Raw genomic sequence first — 21,853 nt, 5'->3', positions numbered from 1 at the left:
AAACCTTTTGTTCTAACTTAATTTTAAAACCCTTATGAATAAATCTTCAAACTAGCGACCAGTCAAATTTTGCTTGTTTTGGACATATTGCTTGGCTTCTAATTAGTGATAATTCATCCTTAATTTGCTTAATTGATAGCAATTAATCGTAATATTGGGGTAGTTTGCGTATTTGCAATCTCTAGAAACTAGGGGTGGGCATAAAACCCGAAAAACCGAAAAAAACCGACCGAACCGAATAATTCGGTTTAAATGGTTCGGTTTTATCGGTTTTTCGGTCGGTTATGGTTTTAAAATATATAAAGTTCGGTTTTTCGGTTCGGTTTTCGGTTTTAAGCCCCAAAAAAACCGAAAAACCGAACCGGCCATATTTTTGTTAAATACAAGGTTTTTATGTATAATGGGTCATATTATTGTTAAATATAAGTCTTTTTATATATAATGGGCCTATTAAGATTTAGGAACTTAGTATCATTAACCCTCAATTTTTCAATTCGATCGTTTTCTCTTATTTCTCACCACTCATTAGTCGACGTTCTCTTTTTTTCTGTATATATTTCTTTAATATTTCGTAAGATTATTTGTTTTCCATTCGAGCTGGTTGACACCTTGTTATCATTCTTATTACTGAATATTCCGTTGGATTCATGCATTTTCCGTGTTTACATGGTTAATTAGTTATATATAGTTATTATATTCGTATGACATGTTTATACACAACACAGGTTATATATATATAAATGATCAAGTCTCACAAATTAAATATTTGAAAAATACAATGATTTAGATTTTAAAGACATAAAGTGACATATAATTTTATCTCTCAACAAATTTTAGCCAACCGTATATAACCGGCCGTAAAAACCGAACCATATTACAAAAAAACCGAACCGAACCGTAATAAAATGGTTTGGTTTTGGACTAGAAATATTCAAAACCGAAAACCGAAAAACCGAACCGTTGTAGACTAAAACCGAACCAAACCGACCGTTGCCCACCCCTGCTAGAAACAGTGATCATGGATTTTTTTCCATAAATTTTTGTTAAAAAATATTTAATTACTTTGTTAGAGATTACGAAGATGTGACTGGTCTTTTAATTTGCAAACATGCACAGTTCTTGTCGATATAATTTTTAAATTTTTACTTAATCATTAAAAAAATAATAAAATAAGTGTTCTGTGTGTGACCACCTCACCCGTTTACATTTATCATAAAAATTAATATATTTTTTCACGAGTTAATCAAGTTGAGACTTGAGACATTTCTCATGAAAAATTTCGTTGAATCTTTTAAAAAAAATAATATTTCCGAGATTACAATGATTACAAATGAAACTCTAATAAATAGAAAATGACATGACACTTAACAATCTAAGATATAATTATTAAATCCACGGAAAAATCAAACCATTAATTAAAGTATCTGAATATGTTGTTTTAAAGACGAAAAATATTTTCCGATGTATATATATTTAAAATTAGACAGAGAAATATAATCTCGGAACCGAATGAAACTGATCGTGCCGTTGTGCTCAGAGCAAGTTGGTGGGTGGGCCGCCGGACTTGTTACGAGTGTATCCGGTTCCGGTGGTGGCACCGGAGCCCACGTTGGTGGTCGTATCAAAACCGTCACAGTCATAGGGATCTTGTGGGTCGCCGCCATGAGCGCTGCCATACGCAGTGTTGGTTGAATATCCAGGCGATGCCGCCGGGGAATTGGGATGCCGAGCATAAGCGTAAGAGTCCGGCGTGGTGGTGTCCATGCAGGCGGCGGTTCTGTTGTTGGGATTTGGGTGCTTTTTCTCATGCTCCTCCACCTTCCCGACAGCTTTGTTGACATGGAGATCCATGGCCGCTTCAGCTTCTCGGGCCAGTCTCACCTCGTGGGCTACCTCCACTCTTGCTTTGGCCAACTCTCTCTCTTCCTAATAAAAGTCATCAATAAGTATAAATTAATAAAATAATATAATAAATATGAAATCTGACAAAAAAAAAAAAAAAACCAGCTTCTACAATTGGGACTGAAGGAATGACCTTTTCCTCTTGTTTTGCATCGGCCTTGGCTTTGCGCATTGCGCTCATGTCGTTCAACTTTTCCTTGATTGCCTGCATATTTCTTTTTACCAATATGAAACTTGCTGTGTTGTCTTCTTTAAGTTGAAGCAGATTACAGCATTACACCATAGATTTATAGGCCATGCCCATGCATGGCTTCTTCGTTAATAGCTATCTCCTTTGTCGGGGATTGGATCTCATTTACACCACTCTTTGGTAGAAACAAACGACACTTGTTAGAAATTGAGGTTTTCTTTCTTTTAAAAATACCTACTTTTGACTAATTCATCGTTAATACTTTTAAAAACTAATTAGTTTTCAATTATTATTAATTTTAACAATTTATAATAATAATAATAATAATAATAATAATAATAATAATAGTTCTTTCGACTTCGATCCCTCCGTGCAATTACAAAAATTACATATATAGATAAAGTTAGAATTGAAAATTTGGAAAAATAAATAAATAAATATGTTTTGTTGGACTATGGAATTTGGATTAGACAGCCGAATCTCGTGTTAGAAGTTTGAAATAATGTATTGACATGTTTTGGAGGACTTTATATTTGGGTCAAATTAAAGAAAAATTATAGTATTTTCCAAATATTTGCCATTTCAATTCCAAATATTTACGGATTGAGATCCTCTGCTGTGGCCAAACCCACATCAGCGGAACTGTGCATTAATAAAAAAATTATTTTCTTTTAAAATTTGATATTTTTATATTTTAATTCTTTTAAAATTAAAATTATATTTTTTATATTAAAATATGTGATTAATAATCCAATTTAAAGTTATAATTTTATTTTTGGTTACAAATATATATTGTTGGGGTAAAATGACGTGTCTCTTATTGCTTTTTCTTTTATATTTTTTTCAATTTTTTTTAAAAATAATAATAATAAATTTAATTTATTTTTCACAAATATAAGATTCCGAACGAACAAGAAAAAACGACGGTACATTCAAATTTTTTTAATATTATAGATCTTTTAAAAAAACTATGTTGTTTTTTTTTATCTTGTTAATTTTTTATTTAAAAGTTAAAATTTTATTAATCACATATTTGTAATAAAAATAATAATCTTATTGGTTTTTTTATATTTTAATTATTTTGCAAAAAACTATTTTCTCCTTTTTTGCATTGTTAATTTTTCTCCTTCCTTTTAAAGTTTTAAATACAAAAAATATTTTTTCCTTTCTTAGAGATTTAAGAAATAACCCAATTTTTAAAAAAAAATTTTAAAAAAACTAAGCGTTTGAACAAGAAAAATTATACAATATAAATTTCTTTTTATATCGTGTCAATTTTGTGGTATTATTTTTAATTATTCGATATGTTCAACATTTTTAAATTTTTTGAATTTTTTTTACTTGGATTATTTCTTATATCTCTAAAAAATATATATATTTCATGTATTTAGACGTTAATTTTATTTTTGTTACAAATATATGATTAATAAAATTTTAAGTTTTAAATAAAAAATTCACAAGTTAAAAAAGAACTATAATATTTTAAAAAAATTGAATATACCGTCGTTTTTTCTCGTTCGTTCGGAATCACATATTTGTAAAAAAAAAAAAATTTATTAATTTTTTTAAAAAAAAAACTAGTTGAAATAATTGTAAAAGAAAAAGTAATAAGAGACACGTCATTTTACCCCCACAACATATATTTGTAACCAAAAATTAAATTTATAACTTTAAATTGGATTATTAATCACATATTTTAATATAAAAAATATAATTTTGATTTTAAAATAATTAAAATATTAAAAATAAATTTTAAAAAAAAATTAATTTTTTTATTAATGCATAGTATCCGCTGCTGTGGGGAAACCCACAGCAGAAGATCTCAATCCAATATTTACCAATGAAATATTAGTAGAAAGTATCACTCTCACCGTTTACTATCGCCCTCAATCCATACCGCAAAATGTAATGATAATTAAATTAAAAAATTTAACAATTATCTACTTTTCTAATTGATCAATTTATAGATCTGTATTGTAAATTAGATGTAATTAGTATATCGCTTTCTTATATAACAGAAAATCTATTGTGAGACAAAATTTCTATTTAGGACATTTATGAAAAAATATTTATTTTTATGTCAAAAGTATGATTTATTATTGTAAATATGAGCAACTTATATAAAGTGATCAAAGTATATTAAAGGCACAATTTGAAGTTATACATAATTAATCCTTTAATAATTTATCTTGTCTTTTCTCATATATGTTTAATTAGTCATATTATTTATTCATATACTAATTATTTATCTTATTTCAATCGAATTATTGAATTTAAATTATAATATTATCGTTTATACATAATTTTATTGATTATTAAGAAGATAAAATGGTAATTTATCATAAAAAAATAAATAAATAATTCAATATAATAAATAAATTATTAATTTATTATATGTATGAAGACGTATTTATTAAAACTTTTCACCCGTTCGGACATGCTTTTAGAACCTTTTGATCGGATTTACACCCAGTCGATGTGGGTTTAATATGAGGTAAGATTTAATTCGACCCATTTACATTCTTAATATCTCTTCCATTATTTATAGAATATAGATCATGTTAGAGTAGGTGTCCGTCGAGCTAAGTGTTGGTCGAGTGTTCACAATGAAACTCTATGTATAAGCAATCTTTATTTTAATAATATTTGAAATTATTGTTTTGGCAAATCTTTATCTGTATACCCATGCTAGTTGCATAGATAAAGCCCTTGAATATACAAATAGTAGAAAGAATATGAGACGCTCATATGATTAGTATCATGAAACTCATATTTGGAATAATGTATATTCTAAACAGTTCCTAGTCGATTCAGCCGCCGCTAAGAAGGATATAGGCCGCTAGAGTTTGAGACATAATCTGCGATGTGAGTACCATGTTTCATTGGTAGGGGACATTGTGATGTCCGAACATGCAGATAGGTGCTCCTTGTAGAGTGCACTGAACAACCCTTCATAAAAGGACTTTCCAAGTGGTTCTCACTTATCGAGTGGAAAAGTCCTAGTTTATGGTTGTACACCATTAGTCCTTATGACTCGGGACAACATTGAGACTCTATGTGCTAGAATTACACTTTGACTTGTTTACCGACTCTCATGGGGTCATCAGGTGGCAAGGTTGGGTGTTCTGTCAAAACATATAGGAGTCGATGCATTGTAGTCGGGGATTCACCGCTTACCTTCGGGTATGGATATCCTATGTGTTATCATGTGTATGTAGGTTGAAATCTCTGATCAGAGTATGGTGGTAATTATGAAAGGGGTTTAATAGATTACATCATCGATGCAACTACGACATGACACACAGTATCGATTCATTGACAACTCTTGATAAACCAATGGTTGTCGAATCGATCGGGATATATGAGTTGAAAGGATCATACTGTACGCTAACCATAATTGAACGGTTCTTGCAGGCACTATCATTTGATACCTAGGAATCATGTAAGCGATGCTGCTAGGCGTTTAACATGATTGGTTGGGTACTATCAGACTTGAGTTCTGACGTTCTTATTATCAAGGAGTTGATAAATAAGAATGGAGCAATTGGGGTATGCTCATATAAGGACATGTTTAGTCCGAATCACATGGAGATGTGAACCCACGGCTAGTTGTATCAATGAACAATTGAGGGCCACACAAGTACTAGCTTTCTAGATCCCGTTGAGAAGAGAAATAGTTCAATGTGTTGAACGGCTTATAAAGGAGTTTATAAGCGTAAGGAAAATTAGAAGTATGACTTCTATAAAGGAGAAATTAGTTCAATGTGTTGAACGGCTTATAAATGAGTTTATAAGCGTAAAGAAAAATAGAAGTATGACTTCTATGAGAGAAATGTAAATTTTAATTTATGAATGTGTTCCTAAATTAAAAGTTGGCCAATTGAATAATTTATTTGAAAATTGTGATTTTCAAAACATTATTATGGACTAAATTAAATTAATTCAAGTGTTGAATTAATTAAACACTAGTGGACCTAGTAGAGTTCAAATAATTAAATTAAATCAAGTGTTGAATTAATTAAATTATATTGAGTCTTGTAGAGCTCAATTTAAATAAATTATTTAACTAGTGGACTTGAGTAAATTCAAGTAATGTTTAATTAATCTAAAAAATGTTTGAGATAATTAAATTAAGTCCATGTGTTTTTAATTTGTTAAAAACCATATAATATATGCATGCATGGGAGGTGAAGAGTTGGAGACAACTTTTTCAAATATCAAGGCTTGGCATGCTACTTTTGCCTTTTGCTTTTTGCAAGTCCAAGACAAGTCTCCCTTCCCCATTCCACAACAAGCATGGCCGAAATATTCACAAAAAAAATTTTCTCCAAGTTTTTCTTCATTTTTCTTCTTCAAGTGCTGAGGAAAGAAAAGAATTCTCATTGAAACATCCTCTTAGTTTTCTAGTGCAAATTAAGAGGGGATCTACCTAGTTGGTGGTGGGCTTAGTAGTTGAGCAAGGAGTGCTCAAAGGAAGCTTTAAGATAGTTTCTACCATTGAAGAGCTAAGGTGTTTACACCTTAGTTGGAGCCATACATCAATCCTTGTGATTGATAGGTACATTTCTTAACACACTATGAATGTCATTTTGTGTTTATGGTATTTGCTACACATTAAATCAAGGTGGCTGAAATTTCTTATGAAAATCAAAAATTTTAAACTTCCGTTGTGCTTCCGGTCACCGTAATCGATCCCCTTTCAGATCATGTGTATAGATAGATGTATGAAAACAATGTTGGATCAATTTTATTTATATGAGATTATATGAGAATAATTATGTATTGTGGGTTGTTTGTTAAGTTAAGCTCAAAATAAAGTGATCAACTAAAGTTTCGAGTTGTTGGGCTTTAATGTATCCAATAAAGTGTGAGCCTTTAATGCGTATAAACATAAGTATAATTTCTGTTTTTATGATGAACTAAAACAGAAATATTAGAAGATAATGATAAACATTATCTATATATGGGTCATGGTACTCAGATCTCGCGTTATCACATTCACTATTCTCTCTTCCTAATAAGAAAATAATTTTGAAGAGAAACTAAAGGATTTTTTCAAATAAAGAGCGCGTAGATCTGGAAGATCAATATGTTAAGATTGGAACTTGGACCTAACTCAACCCCAAAAGCTAGCTCAAGGGGGAGGATTGTCCAAGCTTATATATACAACTCCCATGTTATTTATCCAACCGATGTGGGACAATTAACACACCCCTCTCGCACCCAGGAATGAACATCTGGAGCGTGGAGTTTACAAATGACCCAATTATGGGCAGAACCAACGGTCCAACACATAACGCTGGAACCTGAGCTCTGATATCATGTTAAATCTCATAAGAACTTTTCTCATAATTGGGATAAACTTCATTGCTCAGCTTACAGTATGAAGAATGAACTACCAAAATTATGTCCAAAAAAAGAAAGGGAACTATTTACACTAAACTAAAAATAGGAAGAAAACGTACTACTAAAAGCGTGTTAATATGAAACTAATTCTATTAACACAATGTACGTTCTAAAGAATTCAGAAATATGGCTTCAGATACGCTTTCGCTTAAATTTTCTCGTCAAATTCTTAATGATTTAGTACGATGAATTATGTCGTTACAAAGTTCACAATATCAAAACACTATGATCACAGGGGCAAAAAGATCGACCAACTATATAAGTGAAATTTGACATATTCCACATTTCCAACTTTAAAAATACTACTACATTTCATTTTGATAATGATAATGATATTATGATAATAATAATGATGATGATAATGAAAATTTTCGCTTTAACACCAATGTAATTTCTTGAACTCAATAGGAAAACAAGGATAACGCCGCCACCTTCCGCCGTGCAACTGCAAGATTTTCACCACCCTTTCCGTGGTCGGCCCACCAACACCGCCGTCCATTTGTAGCAGCGACACCAATCTTCCCACCGCCCCACAAACCAATATTTCTTCCAAAACCCTTTCACTCGCATGATAATTTAAGATCAACCAAAAAATCTTCACACCAATTTTAGTAACAAGATTCGACACATTCATCATCTTCTTCGAAACAGCAGCAATCCCCATTCCATGTTCAACAAGAGCCAATCTCCCTTCCGCACATTCGCACATTAACTTCATCAAATACATAATTTTCTCACATTTCCATCTGTTTGAATCCGGGAGAAGTTCGACCAGTGTACAAATCGCTCCAGCTTCGATGGATTTTAACCTGGCTTTTTTTGACGAATCCAAGATTTCTACCAACACTTGCAAAGAACAAGAACTTGCTTTAGTACAATTTTCATCAGATAAAATGTCTAACAATGTTTTAAAGAAATCGACCCCATTTTCTTCTGCAAGATGAACATTCCATTGATAATCTGATCTTGAAATCTTTTGTAACACTGAAATCGTGCAAAATCTTGCTTCTGAACTGCCTCTCTGAAGCATGATCGCCAAGGATTTCATGCACTCAGGTCTCATCAAGATATGAAGGACCCTCTCATCTTCTTCTGAAAATGGAACCTGATTCAAAACTCCTAGAGCCTCCTCACAAGCTCGGAACGCTGCGAAATCCAAAGATTCGGCTAAAATCTGTGTGATTATCTTCACAAGAGCCTCGACTCCTCCTGATGCCTTGAAATCTTCCTTAAACTCATCACTCATTTCAAGAATATCCCCGAGTTTTCGCAAACAACTTACCTTAAACGGTGTCGAGTCAATCGTTCCAAGAATCGAGACCAATTCATCGTGTTTACTCGAAACAGACCCAATAAAACCAGGTCTCTGATATCCTTTTGAGATACACCATGCACATATCAAGTTCTTGAGATTATGATTTGGAGTCACGTCAAAAACCTCGACCATCTGCATAGTTGCAGGACATGTCGTTTTCTTGTAAACGTAAAACCATTTTTCGATGTTTTTACGCTCGTAGCTGACGCCTGTAGAGATCGTTACAGGATCTTTCATGAGCTCCGTTGAAATGGGACATCTAAAATCTTCAGGAATGTCCATATTTTTCTTTCTTTAATTAATTCAGAGAAGATTTTCAAGCCTCTATAAACATGGGAAATGTCTGAATTCTTGAGGGCTTAAGCAAGAGATTTGAAAGGACAAAAATCAAAAACAAAGTCAAAACTCTTGTAGATTGCTTGCACTCGCATTGCAATTGAACTATTGAAGGCTGTGCAAGTGTAGAATGGAAAAGGAAAAAGTCGGATAATTTTGAATACTTTTTCCTGAAGATGATAATATTAACTTTTGCCCCAATATTTTATGTTAATTTCTGTTTAACCCGATGATGTTGTTTCATGCAATAACAAATTAATAAATTATTTTGGTTTCACAATAAATCAATTGTTGGAAGAATAAAGATTAATTAATTTTTGTCTGTGCATAGTAAATAACCCAATATATTTAAATAAAAATGTCATATTTTTTAACCAATTCTCGTTTCCTATCATTTAAATAAAACTTTATGTTTTCCTAAGATAGCTTAAACTAAATGTTGAAATATCATTTAAAATATAATATGTATCGTTTGGTTTGTGAAAAGAGACGACAAAATATATATGAATAGATAAATAAATAAATATATTTATACATATATATATATATATATATATATATGTATATGTATGAATAACATGGTGATTTATAAATATTTATATTCTTTTCAATTTCGTTTTCAATGGTACTCTTTCGATTTAATTTACATATTGAAATACTCAACACTTTAATAAATCCAAATGTTGACTTGAATATAGAAAAGTTACTAAATTTAAAATCAATTGACTTTTTTTAAAAAAAAATTATATTGTTGAATAAATAAATATTGACTTGGCCTCAACTTTGACTTGATGGTTTCTTGTGTTGTCCCTCGCTGCTAATTAATGACATATAATTTATAGTTTGGTTCAATCCAAACAAACACAAATTTCACGATTAAAGATAATAAGCGAGTTTACAAAAACAAAATCAGTTTTTCAGTGTTTATTAGACCAAATTTTTCTTTGGCTTTTGCTCAGTTTAATAACTTTAAGAGTAAGTCTATTATGAGACGGTCTCACGAATCTTTATCTGTGAGACGGATCAACCTTACCGATATTCACAATAAAAAATAATATTCTTAGCATAAAAAGTAATATATTTTTTATGAATGCCCAAATAAGAGACTCGTCTCATAAAATACGACTCGTAAGACCGTTTTATACAAATTTTTGTCTGGATATGATTTTTCAAAAGTGCTATGATATTTTAGTTAATAAATGAAAATTTCTTTGGACACTGTAATCTTAAATATTTTCATATAATAAAAAATTAATATTTACATTCACTTTAATAAATGAAGAGAGATGTGTTTTTATTTTCAAAGACTAAATGATTTTTTCTATTTTTTATTCAAACTAGAAATTTAATCAGTTTTACAAAATATAATATTTTGCAAATAATCTTCCACTCCCTCCGGGGAAGGTTCGATCCTGGGTGTGGGGGCAGTGCCCACACTCAATATCAAGGGTTGAGATTCATATCATGGGGAATAAAAAAATTTAAAAAAAATAAAAAATTGGACCAGAAAAAATTCTAGCCTTTGGATGTACCCCTACAATCACTGCCTGTAGGGATAAAGTGAAATAATCCTCCCTCCAGAAGGGACCGACTGAAAACATTAATTATGGTATAGGTTGAACGATGGGAGTTGAATTTTAGACATCTACATTTATTTATTGGAAAGATAAAATATACTATCTAGCAAAAGTGTCAGATTATATATATTATTATTTAATTCATGCTATATATACGACATGATATTATTAAAAATTAATTATTATAAAAAATTAATAAATATTTAAATTGTAAAAAATAATAATATAATTAATAAAAAAATAAAAAATTATTTTTTTCCTTATTTTGAAATTTTTTTGAATATAAGATATGTGGATTATTTTTTTCCTTATTTTGAAATTTTTTTTGAATATAAGATATGTGGATTATTTTTTTTGGCTAATAATCACAATCATATATTAAAATTTTAGATTGTGTTAGTCTAAGACGATAACATGATGCTTATCTTATTTAGTGTATTGATATCGACTACCAACTTAAATACATATTTAATTCTTTAATTTCCGAAAAACTATATATATTATTATTTTTAACATATGAAAAATAAATATTTTTAGATTATATTCAATAAAATTAATGAGAAATCTTTTTTTCAAAATTGAGTAACTTCGTCAAAATCCTCATTCACAAACAATTTTGTGACATGATATATGTTCGACACATTTGAATGACAACAACTACTACTTCATCAATATCTTTATCCAAATTGGTTGTGATTGTATCTACAAAATCTTTCCATAATGTACACAACATCTTATTATTCCTACAGAAAAAATGAAATATGTGATTATAAGTAAATTATGTATAAACTATAAAATTTATTTTATTAACATTTATTATGTGTATTCCAAAACAATGCCAATAAGTTATATAAGGTGTCCTCTTATAATATGTGTACTTCTTTTAGAAATGATTTAATTCTTTCCATTACGAGACATTTTATACTATCATTTATCCTGAAATTTGTAATATGAAGAAAATTATCATATTAGCAAATGCGTAATGATTAAAATTTTGTACAAATTGGAGAATAATATTATTTACTTATCGAATCATGAAAGAAAGATTTCAAACTTAACATCTGATTGTTCTCATTGTTTTTATATATAACTAGTTCATAACATCGTACAAATCCAAGCTTAAGCGTTTATTGCATCTTGGAAGGATTCAATTCAAAGATAGTGCTGAAAAGAGAAATCATTTCAGAATTCAATTTTTGAGTACATAAATTTAGTAAGATAAATATAATAAAATTGGTTTCCAATATAATATGCAACACTGCACTATTTATAATTTAAAATTCAAATAATGCACCCAAGAGACAAAAATTATATAGCAGACGCTTTTGACATAATTATATCATGCATTAACTCTTTCAAAGTATGAAAATTTCAAATATTGCATGTATTGAATGTCAAACATTTTCTGATTATTGAGAGTAATAAACATGTTTATTGAGGGTAATTTAATGTCTATTTAAAACCCTTTTGAATCTTTTTTTAGTTTTCTTGTGCTCTTTTATTTGAATTTTAAGAAGACAGATACAACATATATATGGTTTTAAAGAAAACTACTATAGATTAAATCTTTCAAATTAAGTTAATCTCAAAATAACATGCATTTTGGATCAAACATTTATGATTACTAAATGATAATTTAATGTCTATGGGAAAACTTTGTTTAAGTGGTAATTTTTAATATTCAACCACTTTTTTTAAGATAAATTAAATAAACTAATTAAATATTGTATTTTATTTTTTAATAAGTAATTTAGGCGGAAACTTTCCTATTTTGGCAAAATTTGCATTTTTATATATAATATATATTTTATTGTGAGACGATCTTATAGATCTTTATTAATAAAATGAATCAACATTTTTCATATTTACAATTAAAAATAATACTTTGACATAAAAAATAATATTTTCATGGATGATCCAAATAAAAAACCCGTATCACAAAACTAAACTATGATATCGTTTCACAAGAGTTTATTTTTTAAAACGAAATTACATATGCAGCATACAATATTAAGTATTATTTTGTAATTTTTTTTAGAAAACATTTTTTAAAGAAATAATATTAACGAACCTGGTTTGCATCAATAACATACATCCGCAAAAATCAAATATTTTATTACTGTATATATATACACGATTAAGCATTTTTCAAGGTGCATTAATATTTAATTTAGATCATAAACTGAAAAATATTTTGAAATCATAAAAATAATATTAATTAAATATTATATTATGAAATTATAAAAATAATCTAAATTAAATATTAATGCAGCTGACAGGTAGATAGATAAAATATTTTTCGTGGTTTTTCTGATTAGTTGAGCTGTCTCTCAGGTTATTCACTTACGGAATGGACTTCCATCTCAGTCCAACTACATTTTCAAGATACTATTTAATTCCAAGGGCCTACATTTTTAATTCGAAACCAACCCAATATATCATATACCAAATTTAAAAGACAACGAAAATTACAAAAATAAAATTACGAAAAAAATTTAATTAGAAAATAATTTTGTAGTCCTCAATATAATGTATAAATTGTAGTAGTGATCTGATGTTTCCAAGAATTTTGATTTTAAAATAAGATTTATTACATTTCTAGGAAAAAAAATCATTTTTTCTCTCAAGGTTATTAGATAGTAAAAGTGAAAAATCAACAAGTCACAAGTATTCTTATTTTTGTAGCTAAAACCATTATTCCGAAAGAAGTTTAAAAAAAAATCAAAAGTGAAATAAAAAAAATCTGAGAAACCATTTTATGATACTTTTTATAAGAAATAAAATTCATTAATAAATATAAATGATACAAATGAGGTAAGAGTAGGTCTCTTGTGAGATGGTTTCACGAATCTTTATCTGTGAGATGCGTCAACCCTCCCGATATTCACAAAAAAAAGTAATATTCTTAACATAAAAAAATAACATTTTTCATAGCTGACCCAAATAAGATATTCATCTCACAAAATACGACTCGTGAGACCGTCTCATACAAGTTTTTGCCATGATTGTAAACGGAACCAGAATATGCATCCTCTGAGAAAACCTAGTATGTTATGAAGAAAACAATAACCCCCTTGCAAAGGGTCCAGCCTCCAGAACAAAAATAAGGAAATAGAAGCAGAAATAAGAGCAGAAGCATAAAATCCTAGAACCACCTTACACAAGCTTCGTGAATAGTCTACAAATACACGAAACAGCATAGCTCTGCAATCAATTCGAGCTAGCATAACACTAACGTATCTCTTGAACCAAACAAAACAAAAATGGTAACAGAAGATAAATTAAGAACTGATTGCACATATCATGTTGATACATGCTAAAGAGAGGACGTATTAACAGCGAGCAACGGTAAACTTAATGTATCTCTAATGGTATGAGCATATTAGAGGTGATGCAAGCAAAAGAAGAAATGCTGAATCAAATTAAATATTGCTACAAAGAAACAGTGCGTCTGTAGAGAATTTCATCGTCACTGTCAGCCTCTTCTTCTGATACAATCTCGCTTCCTGGAAGCTCCAACTTGCCACCCATAAAAAAGGTTGGACCCGTGCTCTCTGCATCTATGTATTCTCCTTGTAATCTCTCTTCAAACCGCTGATCACTACAGTTAAGGAACCAAGCCAAAGAACATCTAATCCCCTTACTCTGTAATCTCTGGTACCTTGGTTTAATCCTTGATTCCAAGCTATAAGTCAAGTATTCAGGAAACTCGACAAGCTCTTTCACTGGCCTTCCTATTTCAGTCTTGTAATAATAATAACTGTTTTTCATAAGGCCGATTTGTAGAGCAACTAATTGAGGGCACTTAACGACCATTTTTGCTACATCATCGGGAGAAATACCCCGTCCAATAAGGAATTCTACAGGTTTCATAATCACCTTTTGGTTAAGGCTAACGATCTGCGGCATTTTCTCGACCACTAGAGCAAATCCATCAGGACTGATCTTGAGCTTCAAATTGAAAAAGTATTGTTGTGATGATAATTTTGCTTTCAAAGGGAGTCCAATAATTTGTGGATATTGTGCAATAACTGAAGGAAGTGCTTCTCTTCGAACACCAAAACTCATCAAACAATCAATGTTTGGTTTCACAGTTTCTTCAAGATGATAACCAAGAATATATGCCCGCTTCTCAAACATTCTTGCCAAAATCTTCTTCGGTAAACCCAATGAGACTAAATACTCGACAAGTGGTTTTATCATTGTCCCGACTCGCATCCCCAAGATATATGGATACTGAGTCACCATTGGTCCAATATCCCGAGGGTTAACCCCTATACTAACCAAATAAGCAACCGAAGTACTCATCGTTCCTTCAAGCTTAAAACCTAAAAGTTCTGGATATTTCATCAATACATACCCGATATCTTGTTTTTCCACATCAAGCCCACGTAAACACCTAATAACTGGAGCAAGCTCCACCACTACACTAGCATGTAAGCATTGAGGATAATTTTTCACAAATTCGCCCATTCTTCCCCTAGGAATCCCAATCTTTTCCAAGTATCCCAACACCGGAATGATGTTCTTACGCACACTGCAACCTAGCATTAACGGGTATTCATTAAAGTCATCGATAGTGAGGCCTATTTTCTGCAAAAACTCGACTCTCTCTCGCATTACCTCCACCGTGGAGGGCAATTCAAGTCCCTCCAATTCATCTGGGATTATCCCTATAGATTTCAAGTAGTCGCAAACAATAACCCTCGACACCAACTTCTCCTTCCGGCCTTGAATTACTCCCCACGTGACCGTGGGCATTTGATATTCAGGAAAATTCGATGAATTCGTCGAATAGGGTTTTTGAAGCGATTCTTCGAAACACGCGACCGGGGAATTTTGGAGGTGTTTCAAGAATGGTAATAGAATCGGATTTTCCGAGGCTACTCGAACTACGGCTCTCAAGTTTCGGACCTTCCTCACAAGCATGGCCATTTTCAGCTAATTTAACTCAAAATGAAGACAGATATATTAATATCTTCTCAAAATTTCTGGGTACATGCCCATACATAAGAGGGTAAACTAATCTCCGAAAATCTGTGAATTCATCGGACACATTTGTGCATAAAAGAGAAGGTGTTACCTGAATTCGAAGGAGTTGATGGCAAACATGGCCATGAAATTGGGGTTTGGGGCAAAAGAGAAAACAGAAAAGAGGAGAGGAGCAAACAGGTCCAAGGGTTTTAGAACTTATACATGTTTAGCAAAGAAATTATAAAAATGTAATAATAATTTTTTCCATAAATAAAAACTATTTTTTTATATAGTTTGCTTATAATTAAATAATAATTAGACAATGTAAGATATTAACATCTTGGCAGTGTCATCACGTGGCAATGATCCACTTATCAGGTGACACCAAGTCCGACTCCCCCTGCCTTGTGTGCTCTCACTGTTCCAAATTTCAATCATCCGTCACACTCACACACACTTAAGTCTCTCTGCTTCCATAAACACTTGTTGGGAACAAAATTTTTAGTCTTGTTTCTGTGAACCCGTCAAGATTCTTGCTCTGAAATTGTGGGGATACATATCATACACTCAGACGCGCGTGCCAGAGTGTGTGTGAATGTGAGCGGGCTGAAGATGGGCTGTTTGCAGTCCAAAACTGCCAATGTCCGCTCCCCTGATCAGGAATCTTCACTACCCGACTCAAAACCGGATCTGGGTATTCTTTATTTTTCTTTGTTTTGTTCTTGTCAGCAATCTGTTTTGATGGGATTTTTGGTGTGTGTATATTTATGTGGTTCAAGAGATTATGTTGATTCCCACATTGTTAGTTATTAGTGAGTAATGATTTTACTAGTGTACAAGGTTTTTGCGTCTTAATTGATTTGGCATATCTCGTATCACTTACAGCTAGTTTGTGTGAAAATTGGGTCTAAACTTATATTTTGTTTCTGGGGAAGATTTGCAGAAATGGGTGAATGCTATAACATACATAGAGATGCTAGTCTTGAAGGAGAAAAAAGATGAGGATTTTGAGTAGACTCATTTGTGTGACTGACCCATGCCTACTTGCTTAGAGTCACGTTCAACATTTTTTTCAGTTTGCAACTCATAAAATCACATTCGTTCCTTTTTGAATTCATTCTCCTCGACATAAGTTTCTGCTCGATAGGTTTGCAGTTATAGTTTGTTTGGCATGTACACAATATTTGTTGCATAATGTCCTACTGTTTACATGTATAAAAACTGGAGGATATATGGGTTCTTTTATGATCATTAAATGTGAAGGGAATGGTGACCCAGTTGATCAAGATCAAGTCCCTGCATTCAAGGAATTTGGGCTTGCAGACCTTCGTGCAGCAACAAATGGATTCATCAGCGATCTGATAGTTTCCGAGAGTGGGGAGAAGGCACCTAACATTGTCTATAGGGGGAAACTTCGAAGTAATCAGCTTGTTGCTATTAAGCGCTTCTCAAAGCAGTCTTGGCCTGATGCTCAGCAGTTTGTGGTGAGTTCTCTTCATCTTAAGGAGGTTAATCTCTTCTTTTATTCACGTCTGCGTAATGTTTATTCCCGAGTTCTTTAAGATGGTCTGAAAGTAGGTCTTTAGTAATTTGACAGTTTGACTTGATGTCTCGTATTGTTAGATTTCTTTGTCACCTTATCAGTAATAAATTAGTACCAATTATACTATTTTCAGTTGCATATTGGGGTATGATGGTTGTAAATTTTTAAGGGTGAATTATTTTGAGTTATTGAAATTTATTGATTTTCGTTACAGGTACCTCCCAAAAAATGGATTTATGGTTCCTTTTTTATCTATTGGGACTGAATAACTTATTTGTTATCTACTATGGTTTAATTTTCATTATAGATTTGTCTGTTCGGGAAGCGTACTTTGCAGTTCTATGCAATCAATTTGAACCAGTTATCTTCGACAGACGAGCTTTATTTGACTAAACCACTTGATTGTTTATAATGACAATTATGTTTATGGAAATCTGTTTTCAGGAATATTTTGGTAGACTTTGAAATCACATTGTCAATAATGATGCTCTTGATCTGATTCATTTGCAGGTAGAAGCTGCCGAAGTTGGCAAGGTTAGACATAAGAGATTAGTGAACTTGATTGGTTGTTGTGCAGAAGGGGATGAACGCCTGTTAGTTGCCGAATATATGCCCAATGATACACTTTCAAAGCGTCTCTTTCACTGTATGATTATGTTTCTCTCTCTCTCTTGACTGGTGCTTCTGAACATCGATTTCTATTTCTATTATTTCATTCCACGACTTATTCTCAGTTAGCCGATTCCCCTGATTGGACATGATGCCACTCTATTTCGAAGACTTTTCAAAAAACACAGTTATTTAATTTCTTTTGCTGTCTCTTACTGTGTTCTTACATGTTTGGTTGTAGGGGATAAACAGCCTTGGCCATGGGAAATGCGTTTGAGAGTTGCATATCACATAGGACAAGCTCTTGACCACTGCAATGCTGAAAATCGCAAAATCTATCACGACTTAAATGCTTACAGAGTTCTTTTTGATGAGGTTAGTAGCTTGAAATGAATATTTTTTCTCATTATTGCCATTTTCTATTCTTCTTTCAGTATCTCTTTCTTCAGTTATGAAGCGTGGGAAAACGAAGGATAAGTTTTATCTCTCAATTCTGGAACATGAACTTCTTCGTGGATGTCAAACTCTCTGATACCCCTTTTACTTGAGATGCACAAACTGTCTAAATTGTCATAGAAACATAAAGAATATGCTCTATCAATTGATACCGAATAATAGGCATCAAGATTTACAAGGCTGATTGGATTAGTTTATGTACAGGATGGTGACCCTCGACTATCCAGTTTTGGCTTGATGAAAAACAGTAGGGATGGAAAGAGTTATAGCACCAATTTAGCTTACACTCCTCCTGAGTTTTTGTTTCCCAGGTAAGTTCATGTGTGGTGCATCCCTTGCAGATATGCCCCATCATTTAAGTTCTCTTTAGTGTATAATTGTTAAGTTTCATTCTTGTATGTATTCTACATGACTCAAACCAAGACTTTCGTTCTAGTGAACCAGGTCCTGCACCACTTATATAATTGGTTTACAACTAGTATTATTGAATATGGAATGCACATCCATGGGATTTTAATTTGAGAATCTTTAGTCTTCATGAACTATTATTTGTGTGTAGAGCTGCGGCCTAGATTTCCAATTGAAACTAAGTTGAAAAGAAAAACTGAAAATGACAACTATTTTTACCTGAAATTCCTTCCCATTCTCATCTAGTTCTTTTTCTCACATCTGAATATCTAAAGGCATATGTCTAAATTATAATAATCATGCATGCTTGGTAAATTACATAACTCTTGTTAAAATTTTTGATAATTAAACAATCTATTTCATTTCTTTGTACCTTTTCAGGGAGGGTGATCCCAGAGAGTGTCGTATATAGCTACGGAACCGTTCTTCTGGACCTTCTGAGTGGAAAGCATATTCCACCTAGCCATGTATTCGTTCTTCCCTTACTAAGTGTGCTAATGTTTTGGTAACTTGCGTGATAAAAAATGAGCAATTGGCCTTATTATATATATTGTTAAATTTCAATATATGAAAGTAAACTTATGTGCAAGTTCTTTTAATGAGTCTCTAGAAATTGAATGTCTTTTTTTCCAGGCATTGGATTTGATTAGAAGAAAAAATGTTCTGATGCTGATGGACTCGTCTCTGGAAGGACAGTGTGCTAAAGAAGATGCTACTGCATTGGTTGAACTTGCCTCAAACTGCCTCCTGTATGAGGCCAGAGAAAGGCCTGATTTCAAGTTTGTTCTTACGGCTGCTGCGCCTCTTCAAAAGCAAAAAGAGGTAAAGCTGGCCATTTTTTCATCTGTCATTACATGGAGAAGAATTGTTAAAAATGAGGGGAAAAAAGTTCTGGAATCGTATTTGATATTATTAAGATTATATCATACTTTTATATGATTTTATGGTTAGGGAAGCTCATCTGTTATATGCATTCAATATATTTCTCTTTGTAAAGAGGTGAATTTATATTCTAAACTAAGATAGAGTAATAAAGTTTTAGCCCTTTGATCACTGGTGTGTGCTTTCGTGGGCAATTCACGTAAATACTCTTATATTGAGTTCTCTTCGTTGTAATTCCACGTTTTAAATTTCAACTGGGAGCAGCTACTGAGCTTAATGTACAAGATTGACTTACAAAGATAATGTTTTTCTCTGCTATTCTAGGTTGCATCACATATACTAATGGGTTTAACAAGATCTCCTGTGGTTCTCCCGACCATGTTTTCTCCGCTTGGAAAGGCTTGCGTGAGGATTGACCTTACCGCCGTTCATGACATCTTGCTCAAAACAGGATATAAAGATGAAGAGGGTGCAGACAATGAGGTCAGCTTACGCTCTATTTTTGTTGGGAACTAATAATTTTCGATTTTTGGGCGCTACAATAGAAATATGGTGTATGGACCTCTTGTATGGTTTAAAAAAATTGATTGGTAATAATAACAATAAGTTCTACACACATGATTAAAACAAATTAAAGGCATCTTATGTTTTTCAATATAAGTCGGCACACTCTCATGTTTGCATAGGTGTCTCTTTTGAATACATGTTTTTGTTATCTATTCCCGTTTACTGTTTGTGAGAGGAAATTTTTGTATCATGCACTCCTACTTTATGTTGTACTTGGTGAAGCTTTCTTTCCAAGAATGGACACAACAAGTTCAGGATATGCTAAATACGAAGAAATTTGGCGATATTGCATTCAGAGACAAAGATTTCAAGAATGCAATTGACTACTACTCCAAGGTTCCTCTTTTTTTTCCCTCTCATTTATTTGGTTTGATGGTGTAGCCTTCCTTCTGCAGGAGACTTCATAAATTCCTCCAAATAGTTAGTTTTTAAACCAAAGCTGATCATCATATATGATTTGCAAAGGAAGAGTCTGAACTCACTGGTCAGGTTTTCAGTGTTCATCTATTAGCATCCCAAATGCAGTGGTTAAAAGTTCTTTCGAGGGTTAATACCTGATAACACATTTCATAAGCGGTTCATTCGAATGTCTCTGTTAGAAATTAAAGAACAATATATTTAACATAATCTGATTGTTGGTTAGTTATAGGAAAATTTCCTACCATATTTATCCTAAAAACTAATATTTTTTTTCAGGTATAGAAATATCACAAACAAATAAGAATTGATAGAGTTTCAATACTTTGGCCATCGTGTCATGATCCAAGTTCTTTATGATTGAACCATGTAAAATTCTGTATGAGTTGTCTTCTATCCTCACTATATTTTTACAGCTTTAAAGTTCTGCAAAACTCTGACCTGTAACCGTTTCAACTGATCATGTACCCACAGCTAGTATCAATGATGTCTGTTCCATCTGGCACGGTTTTTGTGAGGCGGGCGTTTGCCTACTTAATGGTAGGCCAACCTGAACTAGCATTGAGAGACGCTATGCAGGCTCAAGTTTGCTTGCCTGAGTGGCCTACAACCTTTTACATGCAAGCTCTGGCCCTTTCTAAGCTCGGAATGGAGACTGATGCTGAATACATGCTCAACGATGGAGCCTAAGAAGCAAAATATTTGGCATGGCTAAACTACTACGCTGCAGTATTCTTAGAAATGTGGTTTTCTTGCTGCTGAAGGATTTAGATTCTTCGATGCAACTTGCTCTACTGGACCGACGAATCGAGTATTAGATTGCTGGACCGGTTGTTGCCAAGTTTGATGAGATGTTACGGTTTGATGATGGTATTTGTTGTAGTTAAGTAGGTTCATACAAAGAAATGTATAAATCAATTTTTAGGCCAAAAGTTGTGGAAAGTTGAATTCATTACTTGTGAATTATGATTGCACATTGGGCATCAAGGTACTGTGATTTGGGAATCCTAAATATATTCATAAAAGTTACATTCCATTTTAGTTCGGACAAGTTTTGAACTAAGTAGTTGGACTGAAATTAATATGGTCACACTACATAATTAAAAAAATGAAATTCTTGTTATAAACATGTTCATATTGTACATAATTATCTTTATTTACTTAGATTTGAAAAAGTTGTGATCTAGATAAATATAGAAAGATAATATATTTTTCTCTAAAAATAAAGTGATTGATTCAATGAAATTTCTAGTTGAGTATCAACTCATGAA

General features: G+C 32.0%; 4 protein-coding genes across 4 annotated transcripts; 1 reads left to right on the top strand and 3 right to left on the bottom strand.

Annotated features, from left to right (window-relative positions):
* Positions 1-1,291: 1,291 nt before the first annotated feature.
* Positions 1,292-2,208, bottom strand: LOC140812710 (uncharacterized). The gene is made up of 2 exons (XM_073171056.1): positions 2,036-2,208; positions 1,292-1,926 (listed from the first exon to the last, which is right to left on the bottom strand). The coding sequence occupies exons 1-2, from the start codon at positions 2,111-2,113 to the stop codon at positions 1,534-1,536; spliced, it is 471 nt and encodes a 156-aa protein (XP_073027157.1). The 5' UTR covers positions 2,114-2,208; the 3' UTR covers positions 1,292-1,533.
* A 5,603-nt stretch (positions 2,209-7,811) lies between these two features.
* On the bottom strand, positions 7,812-9,285 carry LOC140812046 (E3 ubiquitin-protein ligase PUB23-like). Its single transcript, XM_073170223.1, has one exon. The coding sequence runs from the start codon at positions 9,093-9,095 to the stop codon at positions 7,875-7,877; it is 1,221 nt and encodes a 406-aa protein (XP_073026324.1). The 5' UTR covers positions 9,096-9,285; the 3' UTR covers positions 7,812-7,874.
* A 4,545-nt stretch (positions 9,286-13,830) lies between these two features.
* LOC140811461 (transcription termination factor MTERF4, chloroplastic) lies at positions 13,831-15,923 on the bottom strand. The gene has a single exon (XM_073169355.1). It carries the CDS (start codon positions 15,659-15,661, stop codon positions 14,159-14,161), a length of 1,503 nt encoding a protein of 500 aa, XP_073025456.1. The 5' UTR covers positions 15,662-15,923; the 3' UTR covers positions 13,831-14,158.
* A 157-nt stretch (positions 15,924-16,080) lies between these two features.
* LOC140811462 (serine/threonine-protein kinase BSK2-like) lies at positions 16,081-21,633 on the top strand. The gene is made up of 10 exons (XM_073169356.1): positions 16,081-16,394; positions 16,964-17,184; positions 17,754-17,889; positions 18,094-18,227; positions 18,513-18,611; positions 19,091-19,183; positions 19,350-19,538; positions 19,923-20,081; positions 20,388-20,501; positions 21,057-21,633. Exons 1-10 carry the CDS (start codon positions 16,313-16,315, stop codon positions 21,270-21,272), a joined length of 1,443 nt encoding a protein of 480 aa, XP_073025457.1. The 5' UTR covers positions 16,081-16,312; the 3' UTR covers positions 21,273-21,633.
* Positions 21,634-21,853: the final 220 nt, after the last annotated feature.

The sequence above is a fragment of the Primulina eburnea genome, chromosome 14 (assembly GCF_022965805.1).
Source record: "Primulina eburnea isolate SZY01 chromosome 14, ASM2296580v1, whole genome shotgun sequence".
NCBI classification, from domain to species: Eukaryota; Viridiplantae; Streptophyta; class Magnoliopsida; order Lamiales; family Gesneriaceae; genus Primulina; species Primulina eburnea.
The sequence above is the reverse complement of the archived record's forward strand: the minus strand, read 5'-3'. Positions and strand labels throughout refer to the sequence as shown.